The sequence below is a fragment of the Panthera pardus genome, unplaced genomic scaffold, assembly GCF_024362965.1.
Source record: "Panthera pardus isolate Hobbes unplaced genomic scaffold, ASM2436296v1 HiC_scaffold_8, whole genome shotgun sequence".
Taxonomy (NCBI): domain Eukaryota; kingdom Metazoa; phylum Chordata; class Mammalia; order Carnivora; family Felidae; genus Panthera; species Panthera pardus.
This window is the reverse complement of record NW_026527013.1, coordinates 8,139,404-8,157,430: the sequence shown is the minus strand read 5'-3', so window position 1 is coordinate 8,157,430 and position 18,027 is coordinate 8,139,404. Positions and strand designations below refer to the sequence as shown.

The 18,027-nt window shown below is 54.7% G+C and overlaps 2 protein-coding genes and 1 long non-coding RNA gene across 5 annotated transcripts; 2 read left to right on the top strand and 1 right to left on the bottom strand.

The window, feature by feature from the left end:
* The first annotated feature begins 4,965 nt into the window (after positions 1-4,965).
* Positions 4,966-13,919, top strand: AP1M2 (adaptor related protein complex 1 subunit mu 2). 3 transcript variants are annotated; one of them, XM_053896777.1, is made up of 12 exons: positions 4,966-5,073; positions 6,240-6,396; positions 6,626-6,693; positions 8,131-8,261; positions 8,350-8,497; positions 8,600-8,726; positions 9,405-9,547; positions 9,629-9,700; positions 11,529-11,687; positions 12,486-12,611; positions 13,011-13,086; positions 13,512-13,919. In XM_053896777.1, the coding sequence occupies exons 1-12, from the start codon at positions 5,032-5,034 to the stop codon at positions 13,532-13,534; spliced, it is 1,272 nt and encodes a 423-aa protein (XP_053752752.1). In that variant the 5' UTR covers positions 4,966-5,031; the 3' UTR covers positions 13,535-13,919. The 3 variants fall into 3 exon arrangements, with proteins under 3 accessions (XP_053752752.1, XP_019283278.1, XP_053752753.1); XM_019427733.2 differs by having other exon boundaries at positions 9,399-9,547; XM_053896778.1 differs by lacking the exons at positions 6,240-6,396; positions 6,626-6,693 and having other exon boundaries at positions 4,990-5,073; positions 9,399-9,547.
* Positions 4,975-15,251, bottom strand: LOC109254102 (uncharacterized). The gene is made up of 3 exons (XR_002074649.2): positions 15,052-15,251; positions 14,469-14,591; positions 4,975-5,086 (listed from the first exon to the last, which is right to left on the bottom strand). It is a non-coding gene; the product is annotated as an uncharacterized LOC109254102 (long non-coding RNA).
* Positions 15,252-15,303: 52 nt separating this feature from the next.
* Positions 15,304-17,844, top strand: CDKN2D (cyclin dependent kinase inhibitor 2D). Its single transcript, XM_019427732.2, has 3 exons — positions 15,304-15,431; positions 15,704-15,859; positions 16,892-17,844. Exons 2-3 carry the CDS (start codon positions 15,719-15,721, stop codon positions 17,249-17,251), a joined length of 501 nt encoding a protein of 166 aa, XP_019283277.1. The 5' UTR covers positions 15,304-15,431; positions 15,704-15,718; the 3' UTR covers positions 17,252-17,844.
* Positions 17,845-18,027: the final 183 nt, after the last annotated feature.

The following is an 18,027-nucleotide window of genomic DNA, read 5'->3' as shown; positions in this document are numbered from 1 at the left end:
ACGGTAAAAAAAAAAAAATTAAAAAAAAAATAGATTTTTAAAAACACAGTGCAACACAGCTGTGACAGGGAAGCATGGGACATTTGAGAGAGCCCAGAGAACAGACGTGACCTAGACGTGGATCGGAAGATCAGAGAGGACTCCTTGAAGAGGAGACCTTGTTGCTTGAGAAAGAGGCCAAGAAAGCACAAAGGGGCAGGCGTTGTATCCCGCGCGGTTAGGTGTCTGAGGAAAGAGAGAAAGGGAGAGAGGAACTGAAATTAAGGAAGTCAATTTCATCTGGGGTAGTGGGTTCAAGCAGTGGCTCGTGGGAGAGGTCAGCAGGGGTTGATCCTGACTGTACCAGGTCAGGCAACTCGAGGGCAATGGGAGCCATGGGGGATGTGAGAGTGAGGGAGTTTTGAGTTTCAGATGGATCCCTTTAGTAAAGTGTGGAGAAGGGATTGAAGGGGGAGCCTAGAGGCAGAGTCCCAGAGGGGAGGCTGGGGCAGACGGTAGGCATCTCGGAGGAACTGGGACAAGGCCACAGCCCCTGGGGATAGGAGAGGTTGCAGCTGAGGCGGGGCGGCTGGGCACACAGAGCTGCTCTGTTCTCTGACCCCACAGAAGCTTTTGGGTTCATGAATTTTTCAGCCAAACGGGCCTTGAGTTTCAGATTCCAGGGCTCTGGGCCCAGGCTTTTGGGTTCTATTTACTGCCTGAAAACATCTCAGGGACCCAGGAGAAGGGCTCTTGAGAGGTTCGGTGGTGATGGGCTGGGGCAAGGGCCCAACAGTGTCTGCAACCCCCCGGGCCACCTTCTGAGCAGGGGACAGGTAGGAGAGGGGCAGGAATCCCCCTCTTTTGAGCAAAGACATCATAAAACCTTGGGTTTTCCATTGCTGACTGGATGACTTTGTCCAAGTCAGCAGATGTTCTCCTCACCTCAGCTTTCCCATCTGTGGAATGGAATAGGCCTCCAGAACTCAAGGCATTGTTTCTAATTGTTGCTAGGAGGATTCCCACATGGAGGACATGGAGGGCAGGGCCTGGGTATAATGAGCACCACACAAACGAGAGCTGTTATTAGTAGTGGCAATATCTGTTTGTTTGTTTTAAGTTTATTTACTTATTTTGAGAGAGCGTGGGGGAGAGGCAGAGAGAGAGAGAGAGAGAGAGAGAGAGAGAGAGAGAATCCCAAACAGGCTCCTAGAGGTCAGCACAGAGCGGAATGCGGGGCTTGAACTCACGAACCGTGAGATCATGACTGGAGCCAGGATCAAGAGTCGAACACTCAACCGACTGAGCCACACAGGCGCCCCATTTAGTAGCAATACTTGTATCTGGCAATATGGCGGAGCAGTTGGGAGTGGGTTGGGATTGGGCTCTTGAATGCCAGGACTCAGGTTCAAATTCTGGTTCAGCTGCTTCACAGCTGTGTGACGTTGGGCAAGTGGCTTCACCTCTCTGTGCCTCTGCTTCTTCCAATGTGAGAAGACAGGAAATGTTTTCCCCCTCAGGTCCTGAATTTTCAGGAAGACCAAAGATGGGAAGGCCAAAGTCAAACAGCGAAAAAATAACAAACTTGAAAAAATAATTGAGGAAGACACAAAGAAGTGTCAGGAGTGGGGCCTGGGTGGCTCAGTCGGTTCAACGTCTGACTCTTAGTTTTGGCTCACATCGTGATCTTGTGCTTTGTGGGTTCGAGCCCCACATCAGGCTCTGCACTGACAGCGCGCAGCCTGCTTGGGATTCTCTCGCTCTCGTTCTCTCTCTGCCCCTCTCCTGCTCGCTCTCTCTTGCAAAATAAATAAACTTAAAAAAAGCGTTAGGAGTGTTCAATGAACGTGCACATCAGCTCTCGGTGCCGTGATATTATCCACGTTAGACACCAGCAGAGAGGAGAGTGGTGGTTCTCATATCTGCTGCTCTCACCACCCAGCCTCAAGTCCCCTTATGGGGATACCCACCCCACCCCACCCCCAGCAGCTGATAAAGGTGTGGGGCTGGGTTTGCAGAAGGATGAAGCCTGGGAGAGCTGAGTGCCCTCTCCCCTCCACCAGGCCCTTCGGGACCCTCCCCACCGCTCCCAGCAGGATCAGTTCCAGCCAGGCTGAAAGTGAGTTTTCCCTTTCCTGCCCCAGCTCGTCCCGCTAGGAGGGCAGACAGTATGGGGTCCACAACAGTTAATGGGCAGATATCGAGGTATGCCTGGCAGGCCAGTGAGCGAAGCACCAAGACTCTTACTCCCATTTAACAGAAGGAGAGACTGAGGCCCAAGAGGGACCATCCCCACTACACAGTAAATAATAGTAATAATAAGAATAATAATAACAACAACAGCAACAATAATAGCACCAATAATAGCTAATACTAATAATTTACTGGGGGCTGGCTCCGTCCCAGGCCTGCTCCAAGAGTCCCATTGGGGGTGATAACCCATGCCTGTGCACAATAGCCTAATGAGGAGAGTGTAGTTAACTCTATCTCACAGATGTGCAGACAGGAATCCAGGGAGGGGAGGGCAGGTGCCCAAGGCCAGCCAGCTGGCTGGTGGCAGGGCCAGGACTTGAGCTCAAGCAGCTGGTTCCAGTTGCCTTGCCGGGCTCTGCACGGGGACTCTTTCTGCTGGCTTATTCCTACTCATAAGGTCATGGTAGGGAATTTCCAAATGTCAGTCCCTTCCCTGATCCGTCTCACAGCCCGGCATTCCTTCTCTAACAGCCCCCAACCTCGCCACCACTCTACTGGCCTTCAGGGCTCCTGTCATGATCAGAGATCGTCTTATGTTATGTGCCTCTCACCCTCCCTTCAAGAGAGCAGCGGAGTGGCTTTGTCCATTTGCCACCTATAGTGCCACAGAGGCTACCCAATAAATATTTACTCACTCTGCGAATCATCATCAACAGCATCAGCAGCATCACCATAACGAAAGCGGCTTCTGTATGTTCAGTCCAGCACCCAGTAGGTGCTCAATAAATGTTCGTTGAGTGAATAATTTTCTAATATACTCACAATAATACTGATCATTTACCTTGTCTACATTATTTTTTCCAAAAAATGTTTATTTATATATTTTGAGAGATAGAGAGAGTGGGGGAGGGACAGAAAGAGAGAGAGAGGGAGAGAGTGAATCCCAAGTAGGCTGCACTCTGTTAGTGCAGATCCTGATGCGGGGCTTGAACTCATGAACTGTGAGATCATGACTTGGGCAGAAATCAAGAGTCGGATGCTGAACCGACTGAGCCACCCAGGCACCCCTATCTTTTCAACATTCTATCAACATCTTTCTAAAAAAATTTAAAAAAAATTGTTTTTAATGTTTATTTATTATTGAGAGACAGAGAGAGACAGAGCATGAGCATGGGACGGGCAGAGAGAGGGGGAGACACAGGATCTGAAGCAGGGTCCAGGCTCTGTGCACAGAGCCTGAGGTGGGATTCAAACCCAGAAACCAAGAGATCATGATCTGAGCCAAAGTCGGATGCCCAACCAACTGAGCCACCCAGGTGCCCCTCTAAAAAACTTTTTAAGTTTATTTATTGAGAGAGAGAGAGAGAGAGATTGAGAATGGGGTAGGGGCAGAGAGAGAAAGAGAGAGAATCCCAAGCAGGCTCTGCACCGTCAATGCAGAGCCTTACTCAGGGCTCAAACCCATGAACAGCGAGATAACGACCTGAGCCAAAGTCAAGAGTCAGACGCTTAACCAGCTAAGCCACCCAGGCACCCCTCTATCAACATCTTCGTGTCACACAGTAGGAGCATGAATATTTTTGGTATCAGTAAGACTAACTTTAAGAATAATAATAAAGGCAGCTACATTTCTTCTGCTCACAGTGCTACCCACAGTTCCTCAGTGAAGGAATTTACTAGTCGGTAAATATTTGAGTGAAAGAATAAATTAATTAGTCAATAGTTATTGTACGAATGAATGAATGATCTGGACAAATAATATTGAGTACCCAGTATGGGGCACTGGGGACACAGAGATGAACAGGACAAAATCTCTGCCCTAATGGGGCTGATATGCATGGGGGTGATAACAAGATGGAGGAGAAACAAGATGAATGAATGAATGAATGGGTGGATGAATGGGTGGGTGGATGGGTGGGTGGATGGATAGATGGGTGGGCGGGTGAATGGGTGGATGAGTAGGTGGGTAGATGGATGGGTGGATGAGGATGCATGTGTGGGTTGAGTGAAGGGATGTGTGAGTAGGTGGATGGATGGAGATGGATGGATGGATGGATGGGTGGGTGGGTGGGTGAATGTGTGGGTGAGTGGAGGGATGGGTGAGTAGGTGGATGGATGGGTGGGTGGTGGGTGGGATTGGTGAATAGATGGATAGGTGGGTGGATGGATGGGCGGATGGTGAGTGGGGGGTGGATGGATGGGTGGGTTGAGTGGAGGGATGGATGGGTGGGTGGGTGGGGGGTGGATGGGTGGGTGGGTGGGATTGGTGAATAGATGGATAGGTGGGTGGATGGATGGGCAGATGGTGGGTGGGGGGTGGATGGATGGGTGGGTTGAGTGGAGGGATGGATGGGTGGGTGGGTGGGGGGTGGATGGGTGGGTGGGTAGATGGATGGGTGGGTGGGTGGGTGGGTGGATGGATGGGTGGGTGGGTGGGTGGATGGATGGAGGTGAATGGGTGGATGGATGGGTGGGTTGAGTGGAGGGATGTGTGAGTAGGTGGATGGACGGGTGGGTGGGTGAATGAGTAGGGGGGTAGATGGATAGGTGAGTGGGCGGATGGCTGGCTGGCTTGCTGGCTGGGTGGACGAATGGATGGGTGGTTGGTCTGGAGACTCCTCCCATCAGCACTCCTGGGTGCAGAGGGACAGTGAGGCGGGGCAGCGCTCCCCTCCAAAGCTCCGCCCTGCAGCAGTCTTCGCGTCGGCCAACCGCGCCGCTCACCTGGAGGCCTCCCCTTTAAGACGCACTCACCTGGGCTCTCACCTGCGCGCCGGCGCTTCCGCAGGAAGAAGGAAGCGGCGCCGCCGTCGCCTCCCGGCGCTCCCTCCCCGCCTCCCAGGTCCGCCGGCCGCCACAATGTCCGCCTCGGCTGTCTTCATCCTCGACGTCAAGGGCAAGGTAAGGCCGGGAGCTGGGGATACGGGGGAAGGACAGGTGAGGCTGCGCTCCCCTGGAGCCAGGGGCGGCCCCTCCTCGCAGGCCGGGAGGCTCCAGAAAGCTCCGGGAGAGCGGGTACACCCCTCCCCCAATCCCTGGAAGTCGCGGGTCGAATCCCACCTCCACTGTTTCCCAACCAGGTGCCGGGGCTAGGGGCTTTGCCTCTCCGAGCCTCAGTCTCCCTACCCGTAAAGATGGGAATAACAGGTCCCCACCCAATAGGAATTAATATAACCCGATGAATGTAAACTACTTAGCACAGTAGCCCTGCTCCAAACATTAGGCGTTCAGTCGATTGAAGTTATTTCTGTCACCTTCATCATCCACATTATTAATATTTGGGGAAGATGGCAGGGGCAGGAGACCCTCATTCCCTTTTGGGGCTCTCCCTTTCTGGAGCCCCCTCTCATTCGTCTTGTCATTTAATATCAACAAAAACGGTGGTGGTGAAGCCTAGGGTGTTTGAGGACCAGCCCTGTGCCATCCTGGTTCTAAACACTGGACTAAACCACCTTAGGAAGTAGGTACTATTATCATTGACTGCTTATTTCCTGCCAGACAGAGGTATATGAGCTAACAGGAGCTATATAATCTATCTTTCTTCCTATAAGCTTCCTTCCTTCCTTCCTGCCTTCCTGCCTTCCCGCTTTCCTTCCCGCCTTCCTTCCCGCCTTCCCTTCCTCCTTCCCCCTTCCCTCCTGTCATCCCTACCTCACCAATTTGGTGCCTCTGAAGCCCTGGGCAAGAGCGGGAATTCTGGATCCAGGGTGTGTTGGTTCAATTCCCAGTCTCCCCAGCTGTTATACACGTGGGTCACACCTCAGTTTCCCCATCCTTCAAATGAAGAGGGTGATGGCACACCCCCCGCAGATTGTAGTGAGAACAAAATCAGTTAGCAAACATCCAGTCTTTAGTAGGACACGGCCTGGTCTTCCTGGAGGACTCCAGACATGTTTGCTGTTGTTATTGTGCACCCATTTTACAGAAGAGGAAACTGAGGCACAGAGCGGCAGAGTCTTGTCCCTGCCCTTCACTCAGGAATTAGGGTCAGAACCAGACACTCTGATGCCCCCGGATGAAGGGTCCCAGATCCCAGCAGTGACCGGGCCTTCTCTGTTCACGCTTAGCCCCTGATCAGCCGCAACTACAAGGGCGATGTGGCCATGAGTGAGATTGAGAACTTCATGCCTCTGCTCATGCAGCGGGAGGAGGAGGGCGCCTTGGCCCCGCTGCTGAGCCATGGCCGGGTCCACTTTTTGTGGATCAAACACAGCAACCTCTATTGTATCCAGACTCTGGCTGGGTCCCTGGAGGCCTGGGGTGTTGGCAGCTCAGGTCCAGAGAGGCTGGACTGAGGACAGAAGTTGCACAGCACATCAGTGGTTCAGGTTGGGGGCAGGGGGTGGGTGGACAGAGGTGAGATGAGGGTGGGAGGACAGGGTGAGGTTTTAGGGTCCGTGCTCCATTTGAGACCTCCAAAATGGCACCTTTTCCTTAACCTTGCTGCCCATAGTGGTGGCCACCACGCTGAAGAACGCCAACGCCTCCCTCGTGTACTCCTTCCTCTACAAGACGGTGGAGGTAAGTTCTGGCTTCCCATCGGCCGGCTGGTCTGTGTGTCTACCTGTCTCGCCCTTGTCTTTCAGGATCCATCTTTCCTAGGAAGCTTTCCCTGACCTCGCCCCATGGAAGCCGCATCTATCTCTGTGTTCTCATTAGCTGCTGTGGGATCATCTCTCCCTATAGGGCAAGGACCAAAGAGGTCCCAAGAGGGTATACTACTCAAATCTGAGCCAGAGAAAACCGGGTTCCAATCCCAGTGCCCCCTTTTCCTAAAAAAAAATTTTGTTAATGTTTATTCATTTTTGAGAGAGACAGAGACAGAGCATGAATGGGGGAGGGGCAGAGGGAGGGAGACACCGAATCTGAAGCAGGCTCCAGGCTCTGAGCTGTCAGCACAGCCCCAGATGTGGGGCTTGAACCCATGAACTGGGAGATCATGACCTGAGCCGAAGTTGGAAGCTCAACCAACTGAGCCACCCAGGCACCCCCATGCCATTTTCAATGACTGAGAAGGTGCTTGGTAAATACTTTCCAACCAACAAGAAATATGTATTGACTTGCCTCCTGCCAGGCAGAGAGGGGAGCAGCTCTGCATAAGAGAGGCACAGTCCCTGCCTGTCCTGAGGAGTTAAAGGACATGAAGGTGATTCAACAGGACATTAGGAGAACCAGTGACGAGGGTGCTAGACTCACCTTGATACTCAAGGGGGCAGGAGGGATGGTGGTGGCTTCACTGAGGAGGTGATATTGGAGCTGAGGCCTGAATGGCAAGAATGTCCCGGGCAGAGGGGACAGCATATGCTAAGGCTCTGAGGTGAGAACAGAAAGAAGGCCAATGGGGCTGGAACAGAGTGAGACACGGAGGGTTTTTCAAATGTCAGATGACTGACAGGCTCTCTGCTGAGGTCATGCCTCCTAATCCCCAGAGGCTCTGGACTTGGGGTCCCCAAACCCCTAAAGCCCTGTGGATAGAATTCAGGGAATCCACGAGCTTAGCTGTATTTCTATATAATGGGTTTCCTTTGTCATCTTGTATATTTTATGTACTGGAAACCTTACTCCATAAATAGCACCAGATACACAGCATTTCATGGTACACACACACACACACACACACACACACACAAAATAGTTCTGAGCCCTTCCGATCCCTCCTCCAGGAAGGCTTCCTGGACCTCCATGCCTCAGGGTTCCCACTTTGTGGTTTCCTCATTTTTTGCACTCAGCACGTTGTATCGTGTTGGTTCTGTTACCAGTCCATTTCCCTCGCTAGACTGTTCCACGGAGGCACGGACATTGTTGACTCCGCTCACCATTAATGTTCCAGCACTGGTATATGGCAGACACCCATCAGCTGCTTGTTGAATTGATGGCTGGATGAGTGGGGCCACGGCCCACGGCCCCAGCTACACCACAGCCACGCCTCTGTTGGTGTCTGTTTCCCCACACCCCCAGGTATTCTCTGAATACTTCAAGGAGCTGGAGGAGGAGAGCATCCGAGACAACTTCGTCATCGTCTACGAGCTGCTGGACGAGCTCATGGACTTCGGCTTCCCACAGACCACCGACAGCAAGATCCTGCAGGAGTGAGTGGGCCACTAATGGAAGGAAGTCGGGGAGGGTCAGGGAAGTGTCCCTGGGTCCAGCTGCTTGTCGCCCCTGCCTTCCTGACAGGTACATCACACAGCAGGGCAACAAGCTGGAGACCGGCAAATCTCGAGTGCCACCCACTGTCACCAATGCTGTGTCCTGGCGCTCTGAGGGCATCAAGTACAAGAAGAATGAGGTGTTCATTGATGTCATAGAGTCTGTCAACCTGCTGGTGAGCCCCCCACACCTCTACCCCTCTCCTTCCATGGCCTGGGGGCAGGAGAGGAGGCTCTATGCCCGTTGACACCCCGTCCTGTGTCATGTGCACCCTCAGGTCAATGCCAATGGCAGCGTCCTGCTGAGCGAGATCGTGGGCACCATCAAGCTCAAGGTGTTTCTGTCGGGAATGCCAGAGCTGCGGCTTGGCCTCAACGACCGTGTGCTCTTTGAGCTCACTGGCCGTAAGCATCTGGAGGGGGGCGCGCGAGGGAGCTGACCCTACCCCATCTGGGGACCCAGAGAATCGCAACCGGCTCTGAAATAAGCACTCGCGTGCCCTCTGCTGGTCACAGCCGGTGCTGCGGCTGCTGGTTCACTGGTGCCAAAAGTGGATACCGCCTGGCACAAATACAATGGAGAAAAAGACCAATCCCTGCCCTTGGCGCTGACATTTCAGTGGGAGTAGGAGACAGAAGAACATCATATTGAAAAACCTGATAGCAGGGCGCCTGGGTGGCTCAGTTGGTTGAGTGTCTGACTCTTGGTTTTGGCTCAGGTCATGATCTCACGGTATGTGAGTTCAAGCCCCACATCGGGCTCCACGTTGACAGTTTAGCCTGCTGGGGATTCTCTCTCCCTCTCTCTGCCCCTCCCCTTCTCTCTCTCTCTCTCTCTCTCAAAATAAACTTAAATTAAAAAAAAAAAGAAAACCTGACAGCAAGAGCCAGATTCCCTGGGTTCAGATCCTAGCTGTGCCCCTGGCCAGCTCGGTGACCCTGGGCAAATTCCTTGTCCTCTCTGGGCCTCAGTTTCCTTATCTCTAAAACAGAAGTAATGATAAGTGGTAGGCAGGGAAGACAGGGCTAAAGACCCTGTCCCAGACCCCCAGGGTCACCTTCCTGCTTGGCTCCGAGTTTCAGGAAGCAAGAACAAGTCTGTGGAACTGGAAGACGTCAAATTCCACCAGTGCGTGCGGCTGTCTCGCTTTGACAATGACCGCACTATCTCCTTCATCCCACCCGACGGCGACTTTGAGCTCATGTCCTACCGCCTCAGCACCCAGGTGAAGCAGGGGAGAGGCCCCCTGGAGGGGGTGAGAGGTGACCCCAGAACCTCCAACAGCCCCCTCTTCTGCCACCTGTAGGTCAAGCCGTTGATCTGGATTGAGTCCGTCATTGAGAAGTTCTCCCACAGCCGTGTGGAGATCATGGTCAAGGTAGGCCCAGGGGAACAATGACTTACTTACGGTGTTTGATCTGCCCCTCCCCACAGTCTCCACCCTAACCTTCTCTCTCACCCTCCCTGGCTCCTCACTCCCCTCCTGCCACACGGGTCTCCCGGCTGGTTCTCAGACGTGTCAGGCACAGTTCCCTGTGGGGGTTTTGCATTGGCTGTTGCTCCTACTTGGGCTGGCCCAAGGTTTCGGCTCCCCACCCTCTCACCTCCTCTGGCCTCTGCTCTATTGACCTGCGTCGGTACTGCATCTACTCCTGTGTGGATTTCTTTTCCCCAGTAAGAACATAGTAAGTTCCCAATAATGTCTAAATGGCGCACAAATCGCAACTATTCACATTGTGGTTTTAACTGAGCCTCTACTTTGTAAGGGAACTGAGGGACAAGAGGGAAGAAATAAAAGATATGCTGCCCTCAGGGAGCTTGCTACCTGGGGGACACAGACAAACCATCAGCAAATACTGTCAGAATAGATCCCTCATCTGCCCGCTTTGCACTCCCTCCACCACATCTACCCTGGTCCCCCATCTCCTGCCCTCGTCCCCCCACTGTTCCTCTAAAGGACACCCGTGAGCACTTGAGTCTGGCTGCGTGTCTCTCTTCTGCCCAGAACCTTCCATGGCTCCCACTTCACTGAGAGGAAAAGCCAAAGTCCTGGCAGCCCACTAGACCCTATGACCATCTGCTGTCACCTTTGTGTCCTTCCACGGTCTCCCTCTCTCACTCCATTCCAGCTATATCGGCTTCCTCTTTGTTCACACCAAGCAAGGTCCTACCTCAGGGCCTTTACACTGGTTGTTCCCTTTCCTTGGATCACACCCCCTCCCCGCCCCAGATGTCCACGTGGCTCCTTCCCTGATCTCCCTCGATTTTTTGCTAAATGTCACCTCTTCAGAGGCTTTTCCTGATTTCCTTATTTAAAATTTCAACTCCTTGGGACACCTGGCTGCCTCAGTTGGTGGAGACTAGGACTCTCGATCTCAGGGTTGTGGGTTCTAACTCCTTCTTGGGTGTAGAGATTACTTAAAAATAAAATCTTTGGGGCACCTGGGTGGCTCAGTTAAGTGTCCGATTCTCGATGTCGGCTCAGGTCATGGCCTCACAGTTCGTGAGATGGGGCCCCGCCTCAGGCTCTGTGCTGACAGTGCTGAGCCCGCTTGGGGTTCTCTCTCTCTGCCTCTCTCTCTGCCCCTCCTCAGCTTGCAGGTGAGCTCTCAGGTGTCCATGCACACAGATGCTCTGTCTCTCTCAAATAAATTAAAAAAAAAATTATTTTAAAAATAAAAATAAATAGGAGCGCCTGGGTGGCTCAGTCGGTTAAGCGTCTGACTTCGGCTCAGGTCACGATCTCGCGGTTCGTGAGTTCGAGCCCCGCGTCAGGCTCTGTGCTGACGGCTCAGAGCCCGGAGCCTGCTTCGGATTCTGTGTCTCCCTCTTTCTCTCTCAAAAATAAATAAACATTAAACAATTAAAAAAAATAAATGCTAGCTATCAAATGAAAACTCCTGTGTGATGGGCTAAGAGGCAGCATTTTAGACCAGCGAAAGGTCTAAACGGAAGGCGCCAAGAACGGGGTTTCTGGAGTCTCGTGTGGGTGTGAATCCCGGCTCTGCCACTTGTTGGCCGTGTGTCTTCAAGCAACTGCCGCAGCTGCCCCGCGTCTCCATTTCCTCGCCTGTGAAATGGGCAGGATGGTCGTACGCACCTCGGGGCTGGGGAGGCTCTCTGTGAGGTACTGTGGGGAAAGGGCTTGCTGAACATGGGCAGAATGCAGGAGTGAGTTCTTCACGCCCCGTCCTCTCCCCTGACAGGCCAAGGGGCAGTTTAAGAAGCAGTCGGTGGCCAACGGCGTGGAGATATCCGTGCCCGTGCCCAGTGATGCCGACTCCCCGCGCTTCAAGACCAGTGTAGGCAGTGCCAAGTACGTGCCCGAAAAGAATGTCGTTATTTGGAGTATTAAGTCCTTCCCGGTGAGTACTGGGTACTGAGTACGGGGTGGGGCCTGAGGCGCCTGCCCCTGCTGCTCGCGAGAGGCGGAGAATAAAATGGAGACCCATGTTTGCATGCACATGGTTATCCTTTAGGGGTAATAAAGCCGGAAACCAGGCCGGCAGGTCCCTGCCTCCCAGGTCTTGAGGACACCAGCCCTGGGTTCAAGTTCTCCACCCTTGCCTCCCTGAGCTAGACAGCCTTTGGAAACCCACTTCCCTCCACGGAACCTCTGTTTGCTCATCTGTGAAATAGACAGGATCACGATACCCCATCCTGGGGCTGCCGGAGGATTCGATCAGTCCCTGGGGATCGGGTAGGGGGGGTGGGGGGGGTGGCGAGGGCTCATCAGGGGACTGGAAAATGGGAGATGGTCATGAGAAGCACTCTGACCAGGCTGTGTCGTTAGAAACTTCAGCTGTGAGGGGCACCTGGCCGGCTAAGTCGGTTAAGCGTCCAACTCTTGATTTCAGCTCGGGGCATGATCTCACGGCCTGTGGGTTCAAGCTCTGAGCTGACCTTGGAGCCTGGTTGGGATTCTCTGTCTCTCCCTGCCCCTCCCCTGTTCCTGCGTCCTCTCTCTCTCCTCCCCCCCCCCCGCCAAAATAAATAAACATTAAAAAAACAAACAAAAACCTTCGGCTGTGAATCTCGGCCAGGAGCTTTTACTGTCTTGTCAGAAATGGACCGAGAGCAGAGCCTGCTTGGGGGCCACTGTGAGGATAGCGTGGGGCGTGTAGAGGCCTCTTGGTGTATCTGACGCCCCCATGTGCCCTCAGGGGGGCAAGGAGTACCTGATGCGCGCCCACTTTGGCCTCCCCAGCGTGGAGAAGGAGGAGGTGGAGGGCCGGCCCCCTATTGGGGTCAAGTTTGAGATCCCCTACTTCACTGTCTCCGGGATCCAGGTGAGTGCAGTGGGCTCCCCATTCTCCTACCCCTTGGCTCCTTCCCTAGCCGGTATCACCTCCCCTCTGCAGCCGGCCTGTGCCATCTTGTTCCCCACCAGTACGTTCACTGTGTCTTCACCCACCCTCAAACCATGCGCTGTTCCCTTGGCCTGTGTCGCCTCGTCCCCCAAAACCACATTGTGTCTATTCCCTTACACCGTGCTCTTTCCCACTCTCCTGTGCCGCCTCCCCCTTCCCCTACTCCCGCTGCATGTGCCAAACCTTTGACGCGAGCCAGGTCTCCTCATCACTCCCCAACCGCGCCAGCATAATCCCCCGAGTTGCGTTCCACGCGGTACCCTCGCCACAGCCAGCCTGCCCCCACCACCTGGGCCGCCTCTTTCTATTCCGTTTCAGGTCCGATACATGAAGATCATTGAGAAAAGCGGTTACCAGGCCCTGCCGTGGGTTCGCTACATCACCCAGAGTGGCGGTAAGGCAGCCGGGCTCCCTGGGACGCTGGGGTCAAGGAGATCAGAAGGATGGTCTCGGGGCTTTGACTACGCTCTGGCTTGGAGGGCACCAAAATTCAACAGGCCTGGCCCCAGGCCTATCCTGTCTTTATCCCTGTGCCACCCTGGGCCTCAGTTTGGCCCATCTTTAAAATGGGGGCAGCTGCAGTTCTAGGGTACTGATCAGGTTTGGGCAAGGGAGTGAACGCATAGTACCCCCATCTGCACCTGGAAACGAGCTTGTTGCTATGGTTACTATCCCTGTGTTACAACCCCATTCTTGTCCTTGTTACATATCCATGGGTTGATCATGAGCACTGGGGTGGGGGATAGGTTGGGGGGAGGGCTTTCTGTCTGTTCCCTTTCCCCAATTCTGAGATGGTCTCTGCTCATTGTTTCCCTGCAGATTATCAACTTCGTACCAGCTAGGAGAGAGAAGAGGTGGGGCCTAGACATGGGGCCTTCCCTCTCCCCAGGCTGGGACTGTAGACTTCCTGGGAGGAAGATGGGGGATGTGTGTGAGGGAAGGCCCCTGACTTAGCCGTTTCTTGCTCCCGGCACCCGGCATCCTCCCTGCCTTTCTCTCTACCCACAGGCTAGGAGGAACAGTCTCCCCACCTCCCTCTGCCTCCGGGCTCCCCACTCCTCCAATTTTATATGAAGAATAGAGGAGGGTCTTGAAGCCCCCCTCATGAGTGCCTTCTTGCAGTGACCTGCCTTAGGGGTGTCGGGGCCCCTCCTTCACAGCTGCTGAGCCCAGAGGCCACCCTGGCCCACCCTGAGTTTTAGGATGGTATTAAAAAGAATGAATCTGGCTGCTGTGTATATTACTGACTGGGGACTGGGAATGCCAGGGACACCCCCCCCCCGCCCCGAAGTGCCGGGATGGGGATGGGCAACACACATCCACTCCCCAGCCCCTCTCATGGCATCTGCCCAACTCTCTCCTTGGGCCCAGGCTCCAACCGGGCTCCCACACCACCGTCAGTTCCTCTTGCGGCCGCCAGAGGGCGCCTGTTAACTTCGAAGTCAGCTCGTGGGTCTCAGAACCTTCCCACAAGTTTCCCGTGTTAAAAGTAAAAGTCAAGCGCTCGCCGCAGTACCCAAGCCTGATCTGCGCTACCCCTCCTCCTCACTTAGCTGCCTTCACCTTCTCCCACTCTCCTCCTCTAGACCTCACGCTTCCTGTGCACAAGTGCGCTCCCACCTAGGCCTTTGTGGTTCTAATGCCCTTCACCTGGCATGCCTTTCCCCAGATAGTCACATGGCTCCTTCCCTTTCAGGTCGCACACGTCACCTCAGGGAGGCCCTCCCTGACCTCTCTATTTCAACGGCCTTCTTTTCCCAAGAGACTATAACTTACCCGTTTTATCACCTCCACAGAGTTTACCATTCTGAAAAGATTTAATTCCTGTCTTCTCCCAGCCTAAATGGTGGGGGTCCCGCAGCAGGAACCACCTGGCTGGCTCGCTCTCCAGTTGGGCGCCTAGTACACAGAGGGTGCTCAGTAAATGTTTCAACGCAAGCATTTGCAAGAGTCGCCTCCGACCTCAGCTCTCTCGCCTCCCTGGCTCGTCCACGTGGCGGCCGCGGCTGCAGCGTGAACTTGCCCTCGCCCCGGCCCTTGCTGTGCCGGGTTTGGCTCACTCTGAGCCAGAACGTGAATCCTTCTCACCCACCCCATTTCCCCGTTTTATTTTCTTGGCGGTGCTTAACGGTCTTTAAAATTATGTAGTTGCCAGAATGTACGCTCCCCAGCGCCGAAAACGGTACCGGCACACACTGGGTGAGTGAATGAAATAAAACACTCTGAACATAGTAAGGGCTAATAAATGCTTATCCCGTGACTGAACGGTGGAACCCCGAACTGGGCTGCCCCAGCCTTGCCTCCCTTCCTCCCAGAGGTGCCGAGGTCCCGAAGCAACCCGCGCTACCCTGCCCCTGACCTTTCTCCCGCGGGTCAGTTAAACCGGCTTGTCTTTCCCGCCCGCCTGGCGAGTTTGAAAACCGAAAACCCCGCCATTGCCGGCGGTCCACCGGTCGCCGAGGCTCAGCCAATCAGGATAGGCACCGCCCAGGCCGGAGCGTAAATCTCCCCCCGGCGACGCGTTGCCATTGGTTGCCCTGGCCGCAGGGGCGGGGCGCTGCCGGGTCGCGCGCCGGGCAACGCGGCTGGGCTACAGTGTAGCGAGTTCGTAAGAAAACAAATCCGCAGCGTTCGGGGCGGGGCCTCAAGCGCGCTATCTCCGCCCCCTGGCGGCCAGCTCAGCGGCGGCAGCGGCGGCGGCTCAGAACAGACCCCGCCCGTCGAGGAGGAGGAGGGAGGGTGAGTTGGGGGGAGACCCGGCCCCCAAGGGGCGGGCGCCGGGCCGGGCCCTGCGAGCCGCGGAGGGTTGGGCCCGGCTCCCAGCCCCTGGCGACCCGCTGGCCGACAGGGGGAGGAGCCCGCCGGCAGGGCGGGGGTCGCGCAGAGGGCCGACTAGTGTGCTGGGCTGGGAGCGTCGCGCAGGCCAGGTGCACCTCGGGGGAGATCTTAGGGCCAGCGCCAGTGGATTTCCCCACACTGACCGCGCCGGCGTGGGGCGGGGGGCTTCGCAGGCTGCCAGCGTCGACATGCTGCTGGAGGAGGTCCGCGCAGGCGACAGGCTAAGCGGGGCCGCGGCCCGAGGCGACGTGCAGGAGGTGCGCCGCCTTCTGCACCGTGAGCTGGTGCACCCCGATGCCCTGAACCGCTTCGGCAAGACGGCGCTGCAGGTGAGGCCCGGCTGGCCGGGAGCGACGGCGAGGCTGGAACCCCAGACCCTTTCCCTCAAGTCTCCTTGACCGCGGTGGTGGCTCACGGGGGGGGGGGGGGGGGGGGGCTCGGTCCTTTCCCCCTGGGGCGCTGTTGCTCCTTGATGTCTACTTTCGTGGGTGGGTGGTGGATGGAGTTAGGTGGGGGGAGGGGAGGACTTTCCATCTTCTCTGGAGGATTTCTTGTTTTCTGGGTGCAGAAGATTAATTTTCCCTGGGGAGGTTCTTATTCCGCGATGTGAGAGCAGCTTCTTTGGATCCCGGCTTCATAGGACTGGCTCTTGTTTCTTGGAACTTCTGTGGGGGGATCCAATCACTGGAAGGAGGGATTCATGTTTCCAGGTGTTCCCTATTTTCTGGAGGGTTCTCTGAGATGTATCCAGTTATTTGGGTAACTCTCCATTCCTGTTTTGGGGTGTGTGTGTGTGTGTGTGTTTCCAGATTCCTAGTATATTAAGGGAAGTCCTAAGTGGGGCACAGTTACACGTTGCATGGGTATCCTTATTCCCTGGGGGGCATTTTACAGGGGGAACCCTATTTCTTCAGGGCAAGTACCCTGGGGTTTCAAATTCCCTGGGCATCTCCTTTCCCTTGAGGTTGCTCTCCAAGTTCTTTGGAGCAGTTCTCATTCTATGAGGCCTATTTCTGGGGGTGGGGGAGGGGTCATATTTCCTAGCAATTTCCCATATGGGATGGGGCATATCTCTGCTTCCTTGGGGAGGGTCTTAGGTTTCTTGAACGTTTCCTTGGAGGCTATTCCCTACGTGGTTTTCTTATCCTTAGTGGGGTGACCACTTTCTTCGGGGTCCCTATTCCAAGGAGACGTCTTTCTCTGGGGTATCAAACAACCGCCTGAGAGCTTGTGTTCCCTGGTGTGTCCCCATTCTTTAGAAGAGCTCTAGTGTTCCCTATTCTTGAATGATCCCTCTCTACAGTGACCCCTTTTCCTGGAACCTCTCCCTTGAGGACCCCTCACTCTCTGCCCCCACACAGGTCATGATGTTTGGAAGCTCCACCATTGCGTTGGAACTTCTCAAGCAAGGTGCCAGCCCCAATGTCCAGGACACCTCCGGCACCACTCCAGCCCATGATGCGGCACGCACTGGATTCCTGGACACCCTGAAGGTTTTGGTAGAGCATGGTGCTGATGTCAACGTGCCTGACAGCACCGGGGCACTCCCCATCCATCTGGCGGTGCGAGAGGGCCACACCGCTGTGGTCAGCTTCCTGGCTTCTGAGTCTGATCTCCATCACAGGGACGCCAGGGGGCTCACACCCCTGGAGCTGGCCCAGGGGATAGGGGCCCAGGATCTCATGGACATACTGCAGGGGCACTCGGTGGTACTGCTGTGACCCGGGGCGCCCACTGCAGCAACCAGACCCAACAGGGTTCTGTGTCAAAAGAGGAGGAAAGAAACACTTTCTCCCCTCACTCCTTCTGCCCCCTGTCAAAAGGGGAGGGGCACCAGTTTGTGGCTTGTTGGTGTTGATTTGTGGGGTGTGTGTGTTTGAGGGACATTTCTCATTTGTTTTTCTCACCCCTTTTGATGTGTTGGGCAGAGAAGGGCTCCTGCAGGCAACAGCCGTCTAAACGGTTCAGTTTTCTCTGCGCCTCAGATTGCTGGGGCTGCAGACGCCCAAGGGCAGAGCGTTTAAAGCCCCAGCCCGAGTGAGGTCATCGCTTCCAGGGCTCCTGGAACCTGGCGACCTTGGCTAGCTGTACCCAGAGACAGACCTCAAATGTGCACACTGCTTTCAAGCATGGGGGGAGGGGGGAGTGTTTAAAATCAATAGAAGGGTAGTATGAGTTCATATTTTGTTGGAAACTTGTTTTTCAGTCTCTTGTACAGCGTTAAAAAAAAGATTCTATTTATTAAGCTTTATGGAAAAATATTGTTGTGTGATAATTTAATGTTTTTACCCATTAAATTAAGACTTGTGCATGATCACAGAGCTGGTGGCTTCTGATTTTTGAGTCTGCGATGGAGAGTCGCACGTCCAGTATGTTTGTGGGGGGTGGGCACGGGGGTCGCAAATCGTGGATACTTTGGGGGAGGGGAGAGAGTGGTAATTCCCAGGGTGACAGAGGTGAGTGTGCTGGGTGGGGCAGCGGTTTACGCTGTCGGAAC